Source organism: Microcaecilia unicolor, chromosome 9 (assembly GCF_901765095.1).
Source record: "Microcaecilia unicolor chromosome 9, aMicUni1.1, whole genome shotgun sequence".
Taxonomy (NCBI): domain Eukaryota; kingdom Metazoa; phylum Chordata; class Amphibia; order Gymnophiona; family Siphonopidae; genus Microcaecilia; species Microcaecilia unicolor.
In genome coordinates, this window is record NC_044039.1 from 79,847,418 (window position 1) to 79,867,749 (window position 20,332).

The following is a 20,332-nucleotide window of genomic DNA, read 5'->3' on the forward strand; positions in this document are numbered from 1 at the left end:
GCAAAGGACTTGGACCCCAGCCCCCACCGCCCCCCCTCCACACTTGTTCCAGCCCTTCCCTCTGCCTCCCCCCCCTTCTGTCCCTCTGCCCCTCCCCTCATCCCTCTCCCTTCCTCAATATCCACCGCCCCCTCCCCCTCCCGTTGTCCCCCGTCCCCTTCCCTCTCAGACAAACATCCAGCAACGTCCATAGTCAGTTCTGCGGCTTGGGCTGCCTCCAACTGATTGTCCTGCCCATCACCACTTCCTGGAACGTCCCTGCTCGTCCCTGCCACTGCAGGCTCCAGCCTCTGGGCTAATCGCCTCCTCTCCTCTGTCTCCTGGCGATACTCTGGCACCTGCCCAGTCAGGTCTGCAGCTGGCGATACCAGACTCCCTGCTCGCTCTGCCCCCGAACTCCCTCCAACCTCCGGCACCAGGGGCGAAGCCTCCGGAACTCCGCCGCTCCCCTTGGCTCCTCGCTCCCAGCCGTCCTGCTGGCAGGTCTGCTCCACCACCCGCTGCACATCTGTTAGACTTGCCATGTCCACTTCTGTAGTCAACGAAAGTCTCTCAACAATCGGGTTACTTCCCCCTTGCTTCTGGTGCAGTCCCTCCTGCGTTCTCCCAATGGCTGGCGCTTCCCGGGGGCATGGCTTGTCTGTTCCTGATTCCGCCACAGGCTGGCTGTTAGCACCCCCCGATTTCACCTCTTGTAATGGACAGCTGGTCAAATGAGCTCCCAGCTGCTGCCCGCTCCTATTCCTCTCTCTCCGACCCCTCTCCTGTAAACCGCCAGCTACTCCATGCTCAGGGAAGACATCCCCTGCTCCCGGACTTCGTGGGTGGGGCTTCTCCAGATGCCATGCTGCTTCGGTTTCCACTTCAGTCATTGCAGACCCGGCCAAAAATACCGGAGTCTGCCTCTGCTGACCCTTTTCCAACAGGGCCTCCTTCACGGCAACTGTCTCTGCTGTTTGCACAACTGCAGGTAAGCCCTCTGAGACTTCGACCACCACCTCTGTAGAAAACAGGCTGCTACCTGCGTCTCCCTCTGCTGCCTCCATTATCTGGAGTTTTGAAAAGTTACTGAGTTCTGTCCTCCCCTCCACAGGTAGGATCTCTACTCCAGCCCCCACCTCAGAGCCATGTCCTGCCGCTGCCTCCTTATCCTCTGGCTGCTGGGTAAGTGCTCTAGACTGTGTTGCCAACTGTCTCATGTATTTTAAAGTGGGGTCACCTCTGAACCCAGACAACTCTTTTGAGTCTAATGCTGCTGAAGACACTGAAGCTTGCTGCAACTGTAGTGTTCCTGAACCCCCAGACTGTGGTATTGAAGCCATCCTTTCTCGGTTAACATAGAGCTCCCTCAAAGGATTCACAGAGCCCTTTTTTAAACAGTTCAACAAGTGTTCTTTTTTCCCCAACAACTTTGATATCCGGGCTTCCTCTTTAACATACATTTGTCTGTGCTCCGCTGGGGCAAATTTACACATAGTTCTTGCCATTTTCAGACGTTTTCCTAGCTCCACTACTTCTTTTTCCACCAGCTTAATTCGTCTTACAATATTTACCACACTACTTGCTGGATCATCAGGGTCATAGCTCACTTCAAGGAACTCCTCATCTGACGATCCACTCTCCTCACTCTCACTCTCAGCTGCCTCCAGCAAAGGCTTCTGGCAAACTTCCATCGCCTCTTCCTTCTCCCTTCCTTGGAAGCGCCCTTCTGGGGCCTGTACTATCTTCCTCCCCCCTCCACTGTCTTCTCGCTTACCTTCCGCAAGCTGGGCCATGGAGGGGGAAATGCTCTGGTGGCCTCCACTGGGCTGCTTCTCCCTTCGGTCCACTGGACTCCTTTCCCTTCTCCCGGTAGTCAAACCAGGGAGAGAGCCACTCCTTTCGGCCTTCTGGTCCCAGGCCCCAGGAGGCCCCATAGCCTGGGACTTTCCTGAGGCCTTCTCCCCAGGGACCCTCCTCATCTTTGGGGAGGGAGCTAGGTCTCACTCCCTTTCCACTGGAAGTCAGCAGAGCTCTCTAAAACACCTCCTTCCTCCTCAGCAGACTGGATGGACCGTTCAGGTCTTTCTCCGAGGACAAGCAGGCTGCTTGTTCTCACTGATGGGTGACGTCCACGGCAGCCCCTCCAATCGGAACACTTTACTAGCAAAGGCCTTTGCTAGTCCTCGCGCGCCGATGTGCACCGCGCATGCGCGGCCGTCTTCCCGCCCGAACCGGCTCGTGTTTGTCAGTCTTCTTTAGTCCGCGCTCGGGACGGTCGTGTTTTGCGCCGTTTCGCACCCCTCAAGTTGACCCTCGCGCGTCTTCGCGTTCTTTCGCTTAAAAAAAAATATAGAGAGAGAAAAAGACCTTTACGGTCTTTACCCCTTTCCCGTGTTTCCAGCTTTTGCCCCGCGTAAGTTTCCTTTCGCTTTCGGGGTAGGCCTTTTGTAGGGCTCGGTTTGGGTTTTTTCTCTCCCTATTTTTGGTGCCTTTTTCGTCATTGCAAGTTTTGATTTCGCCGGCGTGATTTTTCTGCCCATGTCATCGAAGTCTCCCAGCGGCTTCAAGAAGTGCACCCAGTGCGCCCGGGTAATCTCGCTCACTGATAGGCACACGTCGTGTCTTCAGTGTCTGGGGGCTGGGCACCGCCCGCAGGCCTGTAGTCTTTGCGCCCTTTTACAGAAAAGGACTCAGGTAGCGAGATTGGCCCAGTGGGAACGTCTTGTTCTCGGGCTCTTCGTCGGCAACAGCACCGGGGGCATCGAGTGCATCGGCGTCGACAGCTCCAAGACCTTTGATCTCGGCATCGGCTGCATTGAGGCATCGACCCTCTGCATCGTCGGTACCGAGACATCGGAAGGCTGCGTCGGCGTCGGTGGTACCGGGACCTCCACTAGTGCTGATGTCGTCGGACGGTGGTGCTTCGACTGGACTGCAGGTGAGGGCTGTCCATTCCCCCGCTGGTGGTGGTGAGCCTTCGGGTGGGTCTCCCCCTACCCTGAGGGCTCCTGCGGTACAGCCCCCCCCCCCCCCCCGAGACCAACCTTCTTCGGCCTCGGCCCCGAGGAAGAGACGGCTGGATTCTACGTCCTCCTCGTCGGTACCGGGAAGCTCCGGTGACATGCTTCGTTTGAAAAAATCAAAGAAGCATCGACACCGGTCTCCTTCCCGCATCGGTACCGAGAGCTCTGGGTCGCCGAGGGAGTCGGCACCCAGTAGGCATCGGCACCGGGAGGACCGCTCACCCTCTGTTCAGGAGGTGTCGATGCGCTCCACCTTGGAGAGCCCGGAACAGCCTCCACGCCCGGAACAGACTCTGACTTCGACGCCTGCATCGGCTTCCATGTCTTTCTCCACAGCCGCCCTGCACGAGAGTCTCCGGGCCGTTCTCCCAGAGATCCTGGGAGAGCTGTTGCGCCCTTCCCCTCCGGTACTGGGGGTGCTTGCGCCACCGGTACCGTCGAGTGAGGCGCCGGCTGGCCCCTTGCCTGGGGTGAGGTCTCCGACATCGGTGCTGCTTGCGGTACCGACTGCGGTCGCCTCCCAGGAAGGCTCCCCGACGACGTCGGCGGAGGGAGCTTCGCCGGTGCTGGTGAGGGAGTCTACCTCTCGACGCTCCCACCGTGGCCGTGTTTCCACGGAGTCGAGTCGGGCACGGCTTCAGACACAGGTTCATGAACTTGTGTCTGATACCGATGGTGAGGCCTCGTGGGAGGAGGAGAAGGACATCAGATATTTCTCTGACGAGGAGTCTGATGGTCTTCCTTCTGATCCCACTCCCTCCCCTGAAAGGCAGCTTTCTCCTCCCGAGAGTCTGTCTTTTGCGGCCTTTGTCCGGGAGATGTCTACAGCCATCCCCTTCTCGGTGGTTGTGGAGGACGAGCCCAGGGCTGAAATGTTTGAGCTCCTGGACTATCCTTCTCCACCTAAGGAAGCGTCCACAGTACCCATGCATCATGTCCTAAAAAAGACATTGCTGGCGAACTGGACCAAGCCTCTAACTAATCCCCATATTCCCAAGAAGATCGAGTCCCAGTACCGGATCCATGGGGACCCAGAGCTGATGCGCACTCAGTTGCCTCATGACTCTGGTGTGGTGGATCTGGCCCTAAAGAAGGCTAAGAGTTCTAGGGAGCATGATTCGGCGCCCCCGGGCAAGGACTCTAGAACCTTAGACTCCTTTGGGAGGAAGGCCTACCATTCTTCTATGCTCGTGGCCAAAATCCAGTCTTACCAGCTGTACACGAGCATACACATGCGGAACAATGTGCGGCAGTTGGCGGACTTGGTGGACAAGCTCCCTCCTGAGCAAGCCAAGCCATTTCAGGAGGTGGTCAGGCAGCTGAAGGCGTGCAGAAAATTCCTGGCCAGAGGGGTATATGATACCTTTGATGTTGCGTCCAGGGCCGCTGCTCAAGGTGTGGTGATGCGCAGACTCTCATGGCTGCGTGCCTCCGACCTGGAGAATAGGATCCAGCAGCGGATTGCGGACTCCCCTTGCCGAGCGGACAATATTTTTGGAGAAAAAGTCGAACAGGTGGTAGAGCAGCTCCACCAGCGGGATACCGCTTTCGACAAGTTCTCCCGCCGGCAGCCTTCAGCATTTACCTCCTCAGGTAGACGTTTTTATGGGGGAAGTAAGACAGTTCCTTACTCTTCTGGTAAGCGTAGGTACAATCCTCCTTCTCGACAGCCTGCAGCCCAGGCTAAGCCCCAGCACGCTCGCTCTCGTCAGCAGCGTGCGCCTCAGCAAGGCCCCTCGGCTCCCCAGCAAAAGCAAGGGGCGAGCTTTTGACTGGCTCCAGCAGAGCATAGCCGACATCAACGTGTCAGTGCCGGGCGATCTGCCAGTCGGGGGGAGGTTGAAACTTTTTCACCAAAGGTGGCCTCTCATAACCTCCGACCAGTGGGTTCTCCAAATAGTCCGGCAAGGATACAGCCTCAATTTGGTTTCCAAACCTCCAAATTGCCCACCGGGAGCTCAATCCTACAGCTTCCAGCACAAGCAGGTACTTGCAGAGGAACTCTCCGCCCTTCTCAGCGCCAATGCGGTCGAGCCCGTGCCATCCGGGCAAGAAGGGCTGGGATTCTATTCCAGGTACTTCCTTGTGGAAAAGAAAACAGGGGGGATGTGTCCCATCCTAGACTTAAGGGCCCTGAACAAATATCTGGTCAAGGAAAAGTTCAGGATGCTTTCCCTGGGCACCCTTCTTCCCATGATTCAGGAAAATGACTGGCTATGCTCTCTGGACTTGAAGGACGCCTACACGCACATCCCGATACTGCCAGCTCACAGACAGTATCTGCGATTTCAGCTGGGCACACGTCACTTCCAGTACTGTGTGCTACCCTTTGGGCTCGCCTCTGCGCCCAGAGTGTTCACGAAGTGCTTGGCTGTAGTAGCAGCGGCGCTTTGCAGGCTGGGAGTGCACGTGTTCCCCTATCTCGACGATTGGCTGGTGAAGAACACATCCGAGGCAGGAGCTCTGCAGTCCATGCAGATGACTATTCGCCTCCTGGAGCTCCTGGGGTTTGTGATAAATTATCCAAAGTCCCATCTTCTCCCAGTGCAGAGATTCGAATTCATAGGAGCTCTGCTGGACTCTCGGACGGCTCGTGCCTATCTCCCAGAGGCGAGAGCCAACAACTTGTTGTCCCTCGTCTCGCGGGTGCGAGCGTCCCAGCAGATCACAGCTCGGCAGATGTTGAGATTGTTGGGCCACATGGCCTCCACAGTTCATGTGACTCCCATGGCCCGCCTTCACATGCGATCTGCTCAATGGACCCTAGCTTCCCAGTGGTTTCAGGCTGCTGGGGATCTAGAAGACGTGATCCACCTGTCCACGAGTTTTCTCAAATCCCTGTATTGGTGGACGATTTGGTCCAATTTGACTCTGGGACGCCCTTTCCAAATTCCTCAGCCACAAAAAGTGCTGACTACGGATGCATCTCTCCTGGGGTGGGGGGCTCATGTCGATGGGCTTCACACCCAGGGAAGCTGGTCCCTCCAGGAACGCGATCTGCAGATCAATCTCCTGGAGTTACGAGCGGTCTGGAACGCTCTGAAGGCTTTCAGAGATCGGCTGTCCCACCAAATTATCCAAATTCAGACAGACAACCAGGTTGCCATGTATTACATCAACAAGCAGGGGGGCACCGGATCTCATCCCCTGTGTCAGGAAGCCGTCAGCATGTGGCTCTGGGCTCGCCGTCTCAGCATGGTGCTCCAAGCCACATATCTGGCAGGCGTAAACAACAGTCTGGCCGACAGGTTGAGCAGGATTATGCAACCTCACGAGTGGTCGCTCAATTCCCGAGTAGTGCGCCAGATCTTCCAGGTGTGGGGCACCCCCTTGGTAGATCTCTTTGCATCTCGAGCCAACCACAAGGTCCCTCAGTTCTGTTCCAGACTTCAGGCCCCCGGCAGACTGGCATCGGATGCCTTCCTCCTGGACTGGAGGGAAGGCCTGCTGTATGCTTATCCTCCCATTCCTCTGGTGGGGAAGACTATGTTGAAACTCAAGCAAGACCGAGGCACCATGATTCTGATTGCTCCCTTTTGGCCGTGTCAGATCTGGTTCCCTCTTCTTCTGGAGTTGTCCTCCGAAGAACCGTGGAGATTGGAGTGTTTTCCGACCCTCATCACACAGGACGAAGGGGCACTTCTGCATCCCAACCTCCGGTCTCTGGCTCTCACGGCCTGGATGTTGAGAGCGTAGACTTCGCCTCTTTGGGTCTGTCAGAGGGTGTCTCCCTTATCTTGCTTGCTTCCAGGAAAGATTCCACTAAGAGGAGTTACTTCTTTCTATGGAGGAGGTTTGCCATCTGGTATGACAGCAAGGCCCTAGATCCTCGCTCTTGTCCTACACAGACCCTGCTTGAATACCTTCTGCACTTGTCTGAGTCTGGTCTCAAGACCAACTCTGTAAGGGTTCACATTAGCGCAATCAGTGCATATCATTACCGTGTGGAAGGTAAGCCGATCTCAGGACAGCCTTTAGTTGTTCGCTTCATGAGAGGTTTGCTTTTGTCAAAGCCCCCCGTCAAACCTCCTACAGTGTCATGGGATCTCAATGTCATTCTCATCCAGCTGATGAAACCTCCTTTTGAGCCACTGAACTCCTGCCATCTGAAGTACTTGACCTGGAAGGTCATTTTCTTGGTGGCAGTTACTTCAGCTCGTAGAGTCAGTGAGCTTCAGGCCCTGGTAGCCCAGGCCCCTTACACCAAATTTCATCATAACAGAGTAGTCCTCCGCACTCACCCTAAGTTCTTGCCAAAGGTTGTGTCGGAGTTCCATCTGAACCAGCCAATTGTCTTGCCTACATTCTTTCCCCGTCCTCATTCCTGCCCTGCTGAACGTCAGCTGCACACATTGGACTGCAAAAGAGCATTGGCCTTCTATCTGGAGCGGACACAGCCCAACAGACAAGTCCGCCCAATTGTTTGTTTCTTTTGATCCCAACAGGAGGGGAGTGGCTGTGGGGAAACGCACCATATCCAATTGGCTTGCAGATTGCATTTCCTTCACTTACGCCCAGGCTGGGCTGGCTCTTGAGGGTCATGTCACGGCTCATAATGTTAGAGCCATGGCAGCGTCGGTGGCCCACTTGAAGTCAGCCACTATTGAAGAGATTTGCAAAGCTGCGACGTGGTCATCTGTCCACACATTCACATCTCATTACTGCCTGCAGCAGGATACTCGACACGACAGTTGGTTCGGGCAGTCAGTGCTTCAGAATCTGTTCGGGGTTTAGAATCCAACTCCACCCCACTAGGCCCATGTTTATTCTGTTCCAGGCTACACTCTCAGTTAGTTGGAAAAATTGTTAGGTCAATCTCAGTTATGTCCTCGCCGTTGCGAGGCCCAATTGACCATGTTTGTTGTTTTGAGTGAGCCTGGGGGCTAGGGATACCCCATCAGTGAGAACAAGCAGCCTGCTTGTCCTCGGAGAAAGCGAATGCTACATACCTGTAGAAGGTATTCTTCGAGGACAGCAGGCTGATTGTTCTCACAAACCCGCCCGCCTCCCCTTTGGAGTTGTGTCTTCCCTTGTCTTTGTCTTGCTACATATGGGACTGATGAACACGGTTCGGGCGGGAAGACGGCCGCGCATGCGCGGTGCGCATCGGTGCGCGAGGACTAGCTAGTAAAGTGTTCCGATTGGAGGGGCTGCCGTGGACGTCACCCATCAGTGATAACAATCAGCCTGCTGTCCTCGGAGAATACCTTCTACAGGTATGTAGCATTCGCTTTATCTGCCATCATTTACTATGTTACTATATTGATGTGATGACAAAAATATACAGAGAATTCTCCAAGGACAAGCAGGCTGCTTGTTCTCACATGTGGGTCGTCATCCGCTGTGGCCTAGGAATCGGCAAACAAATTTTGCAAGCAAAATAAAAATCAAAGTCTTTTGGGAAAGTTCTGTCGCGTGGGCAGCGTGAACCATGCATGCGCGAACGACTTCCTGACTGCCACGCGAGCGTGCCTCTTTAGTTCCTTTTTTCTCCACTGTTTTTGCTGTGCTCCGTCAGGCCCTGGAAGAAGACTTCTCTTCACGACTGATTTTCACTTTTATTTTCTTTTTCTTAAAGATTAAAAAAAAGAGTAGTTTTCTTGTAGTTTTTAAATCTTTTTGTCCACTTTAAAGTTTCCTTTCTTTTTTGACGCGGCCGGTCTTTTCCCTTTTTTGTGCCTTTTCTTTTTTGCACAATTGTGTCGTTTGATTTCGCTGAAGCAGTTTTTTTTCCATGTCATCAAAGACACCTAGCGGCTTCAAATGTTGTACTTGGTGCAACCGGACTATCTCGGGTACAAATACTCATGCTTGGTGTTATCCAGTGCCTTGGGCCTGACCATAGCCCAGCCACTTGTAGTCTGTGTCTTCGTATGAAGAAATGGACCCAAGCGTCTCAAGAGGCCCAATGAGAGAAGCTTTTTGGGGCTCAGTCCGGTCCTTTGACATCGGTACCGAGGTGACGTCGATATCGACAGGAACATCAACGTTGAGGAGAGAGGTAATGGCTGCTGAAAGACCAAGTCGCGCTGGGAGCAGTAAGGCGTCGAGTGGGTCTCCACCTGTCTCGAGGCCTCCTGTTATGAAGGCCCCCTGGGACTGACCTTCGTCGAACACGGCCCCAAGGAGATGTGAGGATTCCATGTCCTCATTGGTACCGAGGAGTCTTGATGACGGGTGTCGAGCGAAGGCTAAGAAGCATCGTCATCGATCTCCTTCAACGCATGGTACTAGGAGCTCCGGGGCGTCGAGAGAGTCGGCACCTGAGAAGTGTCGGCGCCGAGAGGACTGCTCTCTCTCGGTACAGGAGGTGCCGATGCGTCAGTCTCTTGGCAGCCTGGTACCTGCTCCTGAGCCTCCATGGATTCTGACACTGTCTGTTCCACCAGCCCCACAGCTTTCTCCGATGGTGGCTCTCGAAGAGCGTATCCGGGCCTTATTTCCAGAACTTCTAGAAGGCTTACTGCGACAATCAGCTTTAGGTGTCGGGGGTGCTTGCGCCTTCTATGCCATCTGCTGTAGCGGTGTCTGGCCCTTCTCCTGTGGTGAGGTCTCTGACTGTGGTGCTGCCTGTGGCATTGGCGTCGGCTGCCACCCAGGTCGACTCCCCTTCGACGTCGGTGGAGGGAGCTTCGCCACAGTCGGATCAGGCGTTGACTTCTCGACATCGCCACAGAGGACATAGTTCCTCGGCGTCGAGGCAGGTCCAGTGTCAGAGTACCTTGACACATGTTGTGTCTGACACAGAGCAGGAGCGCTCATGGAAATCAGAGGAAGATCCCAGGTACTTCTCTTCTGATGAGTCCTTTGTAATTCCCTCTGACCCTTCTCCTCCGCTGGAAAGAAGACTATCTCCACCCGAGAGTCTCTCTTTTTCCTCCTGTGTCCTGGAAATGGCTATGGCTATTCCCTTCCCTGTGGAGGATGAGCCCAGGACTGACATGCTCGAGGTCCTGGATTATTATTCTCCACCTAAAGAGGTATAAGGTACTCAAGGAAGTCCTTATGCGAAACTGGTCCGCCCCTCTGTCTGGCCCTGTGGTTCCCAAGAAAGCTGAGTCCCAATACCGGATCCACGGTGAACCTGGAATGATGAGGTCCCAATTACCCCACAATTCCATGGTGGTGGATTCTGCTCTCAAGAGAGCTAGGAGTACTAGAGACTATGCTTTGGCGCCCCCAGGCAGAGAAGCTAGGCATCTTGACTCTTTTGGGAGAAAGACATATCAGGCCACTATGCTCTCTGCCAAGATCCAGTCATTCCAGCTCTTCACGTGCAAACACTTGCGGGACTCGAAAGTTCAACTGTCCAGCTTTGTTGAGACACTCCCTACGGAGCTGGCCGAGCCTTTTCGCCAGGTGGTCAGGCAGCAGGAGGCGTGTCGCAAGTTCCTGGCCAGGGGTACTTTTGATACTTTTGACGTGACATCCAGGATCGCTGCTCAAGGTATAGTGATGTGCAGACTGTCATGGCTGCATGTCTCTGACCTGGATCATTCTGTCCAGCAGCGGATGGCGGATGTTCCTTGCCGGGGGGACAATCTTTTTTGAGAGAAAGTAGAGGATCTCGTTAATCAGATTAAAAAGCATAATGATGCTATGGATTCTTTCTCCCACCGGGGCACCTTCTGCTACATCCTCCTCATCGAGGAGGTTTTTTGGAAGAAAGAGAAGTGCTCCCTATTCCTGCTCTAGGCGTAGATACACTCCTGCTTCTCGGCAGCCTGCCCAGGCTCAGCCCCAGTGCGCTCGTTCTCGTCAACAGCGTGCGTCTAAGGCCCATTCTGCTCCCCAGCAAAAGCAAGGGACAGGGTTTTGACTGGCTTCAGTTCAGCATAGCCTCTGTAAAAGTGTCCATACTGGACGACTTGCCGGTAGGGGGGAGGTTGATGTTTTTTCACCGGTGGGTTCTTCAAAAAGTTTGGTTAGGATACACACTCAATCTGGAATCCAAACCTCCAAATTGCCCACTAGGAGCTCATTCTTACAGTTCCCAGCACAGGCAGGTACTTGCAGAGGAACTCTCCGCCCTTCTAAAGGCCAGTGCGGTCGAACCCGTTCCACCAGGGGAAGAAGGACTGGGATTCTATTCCAGATACTTTCTTGTGCAAAAGAAAACGGGGGGGGGGGGGGGGGGGGGGAAATGCGTCCCATCCTAGACCTAAGGGGCCTGAACCAAATACCTGGTTCGAGAAAAGTTCAGGATGGTTTTCCTGGGCACCCTTCTTCCCATGATTCAAGAGAACGTTTGGCTATGCTCTCTGGACTTAAAGGATGCTTACACACACATCTCGATACTTCCAGCTCACAGGAGGTATCTTCGATTTCGGCTGGGAACACAGCACTTTCAGTACTGTGTATTGCCCTTTGGTCTGGCGTCTGCGCCCAGGCTGTTCACAAAGTGCTTGGCTGTAGTCGCAGCGTCGCTATGCAGACTGGGAGTACATGTGTTCCCTTATCTCGACGACTGGCTGGTGAAGAGCATCTCAGAGGCGGGTTAGGTGCTAGAACTACTGGGGTTCGTGATCAATTATTCCAAGTCCCGTCTCACACCAGTTCAAAAATTAGAATTCATTGGAGCACTGTTGAACACATAGATAGCTTGTGCTTATCTCCCTGAGGCGAGGGCAGACAACCTTCTGTCCCTAGTGTCCTTGGTTCGAGCATCTCAACAGATCAGGAGTCGGCAGATGTTGAGACGTCTGGGGCACATGGCCTCCACAGTTCACGTGACTCCCATGGCACGCCTACACATGAGATCAGCTCAATGGACCCTAGCTTCCCAGTGGTATCAGCATGGGCGTAGTTTGACTGTTTCATTCTGGGGGGGGGGGGGGGGGGGTTAAAGGGAGGCGTGGCACATTAGCATATTCATTTGTAAACACATATCTTATATGTATTAATTATGGTTATTCAAAACACACGCAAGCCTAAAACACTGAATATGAAGCCATCATAAATATATATATGTGGGATACAAATGCAGCAAATATATTTATATATATATAATTTTTTTTAACTGAAATAAGTCAGCACCATGGGAATATTATGCCTCCTCTCACATTCACATAACACCAGTACACCTACTGGAAAACTAAACAGGCCAGGTTAGTACATATTGATCCTGCATAGGCATTCAGTGCCAGCAGAATACCTGGTCTCTTCCACACACACACAGAATGCAGATCAACCCTCACCAAATATAGAATATGTAACTACAGACTAAAAACAGAAATATGTGGACACAAATTAAACTGAACTCCCAAGCAGCCAGACTTTCTACTCAATACACCAGAAAAACAGTAATGTGTTCCCTCATACTGTGCAAAATATAAAGACAGCAGATGTAAATTTCAAAACCTGACATTCTATATACATTACAAATTAAGGGTTTCATTTACTAAGGTGTGCTAATGGATTTAGCACACGCTAAATGATAAGATAACCATTTTATATCTATGGGCTTCTTAGCATTTAGCACATGCTAATCATTAGCATGTGCTAAATCTATTAGTGTACCTTAGTAGAGGGACCCCTAAGCATGGTATACTGTCCGAACCAGAAGAAGGTGGTTTAGGCTTTTGAAAGCTAACTGAAAGATGTATTCATTTAGTCCAATAGAAACTATTACCTTATTTCCACTTTGCATTGTTTGTAATATGCTAGTTTTTAAATTAAAATATATTTTTTTCTACCTGTGTGGTCTGGTCGTTTAATGTTTCTAATCGTATTGATTCCAGTCTCTGGTTTCTGCTAACTCTCTTGCCAGGATTTCCTTTTCCATTTGTCATTTCTCTCTCTCCTGTCTTCTTCACTTTCTTCATTACATCCATATCCAGCATTCATCTTTTTCTTCCAGATTTCTGTCCAGATTTCATTATTACTAACCAGCCTTCAGTTTCCCTCTTGTTACTGCATCTACGTAAAAGTTTCCATCTCTTTCCCTCACCTCTGCCCCCTTCCACATATTCCCCTGACTTTCACTAACTGTCCTCTCCTTCTTCCATCCTCTCTCCCCCTATTCCATCCTGTTTCTTTCCATACCCTTCCCCCTTCCAGCCAATCTCCCCCTCTCTCCCTCTTCGCAGCATCTCCCATCTCTCTCATTCCTGTCCATCCAGCATCTTCCCTTCATCCCTCCATTGAACATGTCCACCTCAACCCTCCATCGCGCATCTTCCCTTTCTCTCCCTTTTGCAGCATCTCCCATCTCTCTCATTCCTTTCCATCCAGTGTTTCCACTCTCCCTTACCTCCAGCCATCTCTCATCTCTCATTCCTTTTCATCCAGTATCTCCCCTTCCTCCTTTCCTTCAGTATCTCCCCCTCTCTTTATCCTCTTTCCATTGCCTCCCCTTTTATTCACTGTCTCCCCCCTCTCTATCCTCTTCACTTCACTGTCTCTCCAGGCTTTCCCCATTCCTTCCAGTGTCTCTTCCTTCCATGTAGAATGTCCTCCCTCATTCCCCTTCCCTGATGCATCCATCCAGGATCTTATCTCCCCTACCTCATCTGTCCTCTCGCTCACTCTGTCTAGCCCCCCACCCCACCCAACAAGGTTAGGGACATAGGCACCAAACTACTCCTCCCGGCTGCTGCTGTGGCAGCCTGGAGGATCCACGAGCTTCTGTGCTTTACCCTGCCCTTCCTGCCTCTCGCTCACTCCATCCCACACACCCGACGTGACGCTGCTACAAAACAAAATAAAAACGTGCGCGGGGCTGTGCTCCTGCCGGCTTCCCTCCTTTTAGGGAAACAGAAACTTACATTAAGGTGGGTGAGGGAGAAAAAAGAAGGGAAGCCGGAAGGGGCGCGCGCAGCAGGAGTACGACCCTGCGCATGTTTTCATTATGTTTTGCCAAGGAGAAAGGAGGCGGGGAAAGAAGTGAGTGAGAGGCAGGGAAGAGCATGGAAGATCGCGGTTCCTCCAGGCTGCTATAGCAGCAGCCGGGAGAAGAGAAGCTAGTGGTGGGTTATGTCCAATGAAGGTTCAGTAGGGCCATCTCGTTTGGGGGGGCATTGCCCCCCTCGCCCCCCCAAACTACACCCATGGGTATCAGGCTGTGGGGAGTTTAGAGGATGTGATCCAACTGTTCACCGACTTTCGAAATTCCTTGCTGTGGTGGATGATTCGATCTAATTTGATCTTGGGACATCCATTCCAAATTCCTCAGCCACGAAAAGTGCTGATGACTGATGCATCCCTCCTGGGGTGGGGAGCTCATGTAGATGGACTTCACACTCAAGGAGCTTGATCCTTTCAGGAAAAAGGTCTTCAGATCAATCTCCTGGAATTGCGAGCAATCTGGAATGCTCTAAAGGCTTTCAGAGACCAGCTGTCCAACCAAGTAATCTTAATTCAGACAGACAATCAGGTTGCCATGCATTATACCAACAAGCAGGGGGGCACCGGATCTCGCCCTCTGTGTCAGGAAGCCATCCAGATGTGGCTTTGGGCACGCCATTTCGGCATGTTTCTCCAAGCCACTTAATTGGCAGGCATAAACAACAGTATGGCCGACAGAGCAGGGTTATGCAACCTCACGAGTGGTCACTGAGCATGGACATAGTCCGCAAGATCTTCCAAGCGTGGGGCACCCTGTGGGTGAATCTTTTTGCCACTCAGATCAATCACAAGGTCCCTCAGTTCTGTTCCAGGCGTCAGATGCCTTTCTCCTGCATTGGGGGACAGGCATTCTGTATGCATATCCTCCCATTCCTCTAATAGGGAAGACTTTGCTGAAACTCAAGCAAGACTAAAGAACCATGGTCCTGATTGCATCCTTCTAGCCGCGTCAGATTTGGTTCCCTCTTCTTCTGGAGTTGTCCTCCAAGGAACCGTGGAGATCGGAATGCTTTCAATCCTCATCACCCAGAATGAGGGGTCGCTTCTACATCCCAACCTCCAGTCCCTGCCTCTCACGGCCTGGATGTTGAGAGCTTAGAATTCGCCTCCTTGGGTCTCTCAGAGGGTGCTCTCCAGTCTTGCTTGCTTCCAAAAAAGATTACACCAAGAGATGTTACTCTTTCAAATGAAGGAGGTTTGCTGTCTGGCGTGACAGCAAGGCCCTAGATCCTCGTTCTTGTCCTATACAGACCCTGCTTGAATACCTTCTACACTTGTCAGAGTCTGGTTTCAAGACCAACTCCGTAAGAGTTCACCTTAGTGCGATTAGAGCTTATCATCGCCTTGTAGAAGGTAAGCCTATCTCTGGACAGCCTTTAGTTGTTCACTTCATGAGAGGTTTGCTTTTGTCAAAGCCTCAAGTCAAACCTCCACCAGTGTCATGGGATCTCAACGTCGTCCTCACCCAGCTGATGAAACCTCCTTTTGAGCCACTGAATTCCTGCCATCTGAAGTACTTGACCTGGAAAGTCATTTTCTTGGTGGCTGTTACTTCAGCTCGTAGGGTCAGTGAGCTTCAGGCTTTGGTGGTGGATGCACCTTATATCAAGTTCCATCATAATAAAGTAGTCCTCCGCATGCACCCTAAGTTACTGCCTAAGGTGCTGTTGGAGTTCCATCTGAACCAGTCAATTGTCTTGCTTGCGAAGGCAGTTTACATACCTTGGACTGCAAGAGAGCATTGGCCTTTTACATGGAGCGGACAAAGCCCTTCAGGCAGTCTGCCTAGTTATTTGTTTCTTTCGATCCCAGTAGGAGGGGAGTCGCCATCGGAAAACACACAATCTCCAATTGGCTAGCAGAGTGCATTTCCTTCACTTATGCCCAAGCTGGGCTGACTCTAGAGGGCCATGTCAAGGCTCATAATGTTAGAGCTATGGTTGCGTCAGTGGCCCACTTAAAGTTGGCCTCCATTGAAGAGATTTGCAAGGCTGCAACGTGGTCATCAGTCCACACATTCACATCTCACTACTGCCTTCAGCAGGATACCCGACGCGACAGTCGGTTTGGGCAGGCAGTGCTGCAGAATCTGTTTGGGGTTTAGAATCCAACTCCACCCCCCCTAGACCCATTTTTGTTCTGTTCCTGGCTGCAATCTCAGTTAGTTGATTTTGGTTTCAGGTCAATCTTTGTTCTGTCCTCGCCGTTGCGAGGCCCTATTGACCAATGTTCATTGTTTTTAGTGAGCCTAGTTGCTAGAGATACCCTTCATGTGAGAACAAGCAGCCTGCTTGTCATCGGAGAAAGCGAAGATACTTACCTGTAGCAGGTATTCTCCGAGGACAGCAGGCTGATTGTTCTCACAAACCCGCCCTCCTTCCCTTTGGAGTTGTTGTTATTCTTGTTTATATGCTTTTTGATTAAACTAAAGAGGCACGCTCGCGCAGCAGGCGGGAATTTGTTTGCGCTCCCTGCGCAACAAAACTTTCCCGAAAGACTTTGATTTTTATTTTGCTTGCAAAATTTGTTTGCCAGTTCTGGGCCGCCACGGACGACGACCCACATGTCGCTATTCTTTGAGTTCTAGAATAATGAAAAGCTGGATGTTGTGTTACTATGACAATCTGAACAGAGGAACTCAATGTTGCTATGTGGAAAGCACTAACCTGCCTGTTTACAAAACTGCATGGCAGAGCCGACAAAGCCCACTCAACGTGAATGGGCTGTGTTGGCATTACTGCACAGCTTTTTAAACACGGGATAAATTAATACAGGTCTAGTCTTTCCGTTCTCCCAGGACTTACATTGCATAGCATTTAACGAAATAAAGTGACTGAAGCTTTCCTTTCACAGCACAGCCATGCACAAAATTACTGGCTCGAAAATAACACTACTGTTATCACTAAAGGACATTCTAGCCTTACTGCCAGAGTCTAAGACAAACACACTTTACTCTGGTTAATATACAGGGATCAGAAAAAGATAATAGCATGAAAGTAAAAAAATTAAATCCTGTGCTTCAGCCCTTGAAAGCTATTGTAATTGCACAGTTTATCAGTATATTAATTAATTGTAATTAATTTAAAAATATTTTGGTAGCTGTATCCAATTTCTGTAGGAACAAATCGGAAACACACCTCCTCCTATAGGACAGTGTAGGCAGGGACGTGCAAACTATAATATGGTATCATTCTGGAAAATTTGGATTTCAGTGTCATGTCTCCTGATTGAGTCCTTAACTGACAAACAACTGACACAAGTCCCAAATAGTAACAATAGAAGCCAATTTATTTACAAGCAAGTAAAACAACCAAAAATGGAAATGGAGATAATTAGAACATAAGAGGTATGTACAAATACCAGGTAGCTTAGAAATAGGTAATAAACAAAACATTCTTTAAAATTTGTTGTGTGAACTCAGAGATGTTTCAGAGTAAACACACTCCGTAGGCCCACAAATTGGACCACCTGCTTATTACCCACTAGCACAACAGAGCTTTTTTATACAACCTGATGGTGAAGCAGGTCTCTTCTCCCTTGGGAAGGAGATGTAAGTCAGAAGGTGGTGATGCTGGCCAAGCATGCTTGGAAGTGTTCCACGATGAAGAGATGAGTAGAGGAGTTTAGTGGAGTTGAAAAACATTTGGGGGGGGATAAGATTCAGCTCTGGCCTCTTTGGCCTCTGTGAGTGAGCGGCCTGATGCTGCTGGGGAGGATAAATAATGCAGCTTTTGAGATTGATTGCAAGTTATGTTATTCATGTACTACAGGCGCCACTAACCTGTGGTATTGTAACTCCTCCCCCCACAACTATTTTTGTAACCCAGTGCCTGTCTACAGGGGAGACAGATATGCAAGACATAAAGGGATTTTACTAACAAGTATTGTACACTGCTTACTGCAGGGTCCATAGAAATAAAATGGGCCCTACAGTAGATAGCACAGTTAGATAGACTGTTAGTAAATGAAACTCTAAATGTAGTCCTGTAAATGCAAACCAGTTTCCAATGCAGATTGCATGTCAGGTCTTACTGACTGGAAGAAAGTAGTGTTAGTACAAACAGTTTAGATGCTGGAATATCTTGATTTTCCAGATTGAGTTAGTTAAGCGTATTTATATTCTATTAAGAGAAGTGTGTGTGTGTGTGTGTTTGGTTCTGCATGGCAATATGCTTCTCTGCCACCTCGTTCTTTTATATTTGCAAAATTTGGTGAATATTATTTTGTTAGAAATAATTTTAAATCACAAATAAGCTGATTCAAGCATTTAGTATGTTGTTTTACCAGATATTTTCAGTCTCAGTCATATGTTTTAACACTAGATCTTACTTGTTTTGGTAAAAATAAATGATATCAAGCTTCCCATACCTTTTATACTACTAGTGGCAAAGTTAATTTGTCTTGCTTATTCTAAGCTTTCTTCCATATTCTGTTAATCTCATAATTTATTATTGCAGTTTGCTTTTTATGATTTAACTAGCCGTTGAGCCCGTTAAAACGGGCTACTATTGGAATGGGGGTTTTCCAAGGCCCCCCCCCCTGAGGTCACCTTTGCCCCCCCCCCCCGAGGTCGCCGCTACCGGTACCCCTCCCCCGGATGGCCCCTCTGTTCGCTATTAATTCAACTTACATCGCTGTAGCATGCAGATCAGCTGAGCTCCCGTTGGCCTGGCCTTCCTTCTCTGCCTGTGTCCCGCCCTCATGTGACGTACCGTCGGCGAGGGCGGGACACAGGCAGGGAAGGAAGACCGACCGGAGCTCAGCTGATCTGCATGCTGTGGTAATGTAAGTGGAAATAATTGCGATCAGAGGGCCTGGGCCGGGTGGAGGGGTGGCGGCGGCGACTCGGGGGGGGGGGGTACTGGTAGCGGCGCCGGTGACCCCGGGGGGGGGGGGAGCGCAGTTTCCTTCTCTGTCCCATCCCCATCATCACGTATTGACGCGGGGGCGGGACAGAGAGGGAAGTCTCTACTGCGCATTTGCGAGTGAGTTCGGTCACTCACCGTTTATATGTTTGATTCTAATTTCTTACAACTAAAAACTTTTTTTTTTTTATAATTTGACAGGTTTTGGAATCGCTATAGCACTAGCAAAGACAATACACTGAATTACAGAGACCTCTTGAAGAATCTTGGTATAAATGTAGCAGTAAATAGGAGACTGATTCCAGAATGTACACAAGGTAGAGGTAAAAATAGTATTTGCAAGAATATTGATAACCAAATTACTCATATTATGGCAGTCTTAGAGGATACTATATAGTTTTGATCTTTCAGATTATACAAGTATTGCCCCCCCCCCCCCCCCCCGACCTAACCCTGCCCCAGGAATGTTACCTGCAGGTAAAAGTCGTTGCTTTATTGTTATATATGCAGACTTTTAATCATGTACTGGTTGGGCAATGATCAGAAAGTCCATTTTAATAAATGATGCTTATGTGGTTGTGTTTGGTTGTTTTATGAAAGGAAATTATGGGGAGTACAACAGATTCTAAGAAACTGTTATTCCAGAAGTTCAGTTGTGTTCCTTGTCCTCATCTCCTGTACTTCAACATAGACAAATATAGAAGGACTATAGAGAGAACATTAGGTATTATCTATGCAGATAATTGCTAACCACAAAGGGTTGGGGTAGATTTTCAGATCTGTCAACCTGCCTTATTATGGAATTAGGTGGCTAGATCTACCTACCCCTTTGAGCATTTACTGTCACTGAGCAGCCAAATTTTGGCGCCTAGTTTCAACTGAATGGTAGGTGAGTAGTCCTTAGTAATGTGGAGGGGCATAATCGAACGTTGCTGGCGAAATAGGTCGCCGGCAATCTATTTTGGCGGCGGAGCAACAGCTGGCCGGAACTGTATTTTCGAAAAAGATGGCCTGCCATCTTTTTTTCGATAATACGGTTTAGCCTGGCCAAATGCCAGAGTTCGCCGGGTTTGAGATCGTCGGTTTTGTTTAAACGATAATGGGAAAAAATGCCGGCCATCTCAAATCCGGCGAAATCCAAGGCATTTGGTCATGGGAGCAGCCAGCATTTGTAGTGCATTGGTCCCCCTCACATGCCAGAACACCAACCGGGCACCCTAGGGGGCATTTCTAAAAATTTTTAAAAAATACCAAAAGAGCTCCCAGGTGCATACCTCCCTTCCCTTGGGTGCTGAGCCCCCCAAATCCCCCCAAACCCACTCCCCACAACTCTACACCATTACCATAGCCCTTATGGGTGAAGGGGGGCACCTACATGTGGGTACAGTGGGTTTTGGGGGGGGTTTGGAGGGCTTAACATTTACCACCACAAGTGTAACAGGTGGAGGGGGGGATGGACCTGGGTCTGCCTGCCTGGAGTGCACTGCACTCATTAAAAACTGCTCCAGGGACCTGCATACTGCTGTCAGGGAGCTGGGTATGACATTTCAGGCCGGCATAGAGGCTGGTAAAAAAGTGTTTTATTTTTGTTTTTTTAGTGTGGGAGGGGGTTTGTGA

At 50.5% G+C, this 20,332-nt stretch overlaps 1 protein-coding gene across 1 annotated transcript in view; it reads left to right on the forward strand.

Annotated features, from left to right (window-relative positions):
• EFCAB6 (EF-hand calcium binding domain 6) overlaps positions 1-20,332 on the forward strand; it is a 1,149,121-nt gene that overhangs the window by 295,559 nt on the left and 833,230 nt on the right. Inside the window, exon 7 of the mRNA XM_030215418.1 lies at positions 18,917-19,032. Coding sequence (XP_030071278.1) covers positions 18,917-19,032 — 116 coding nt within the window. The remainder of the gene's footprint in view (positions 1-18,916; positions 19,033-20,332) is intronic.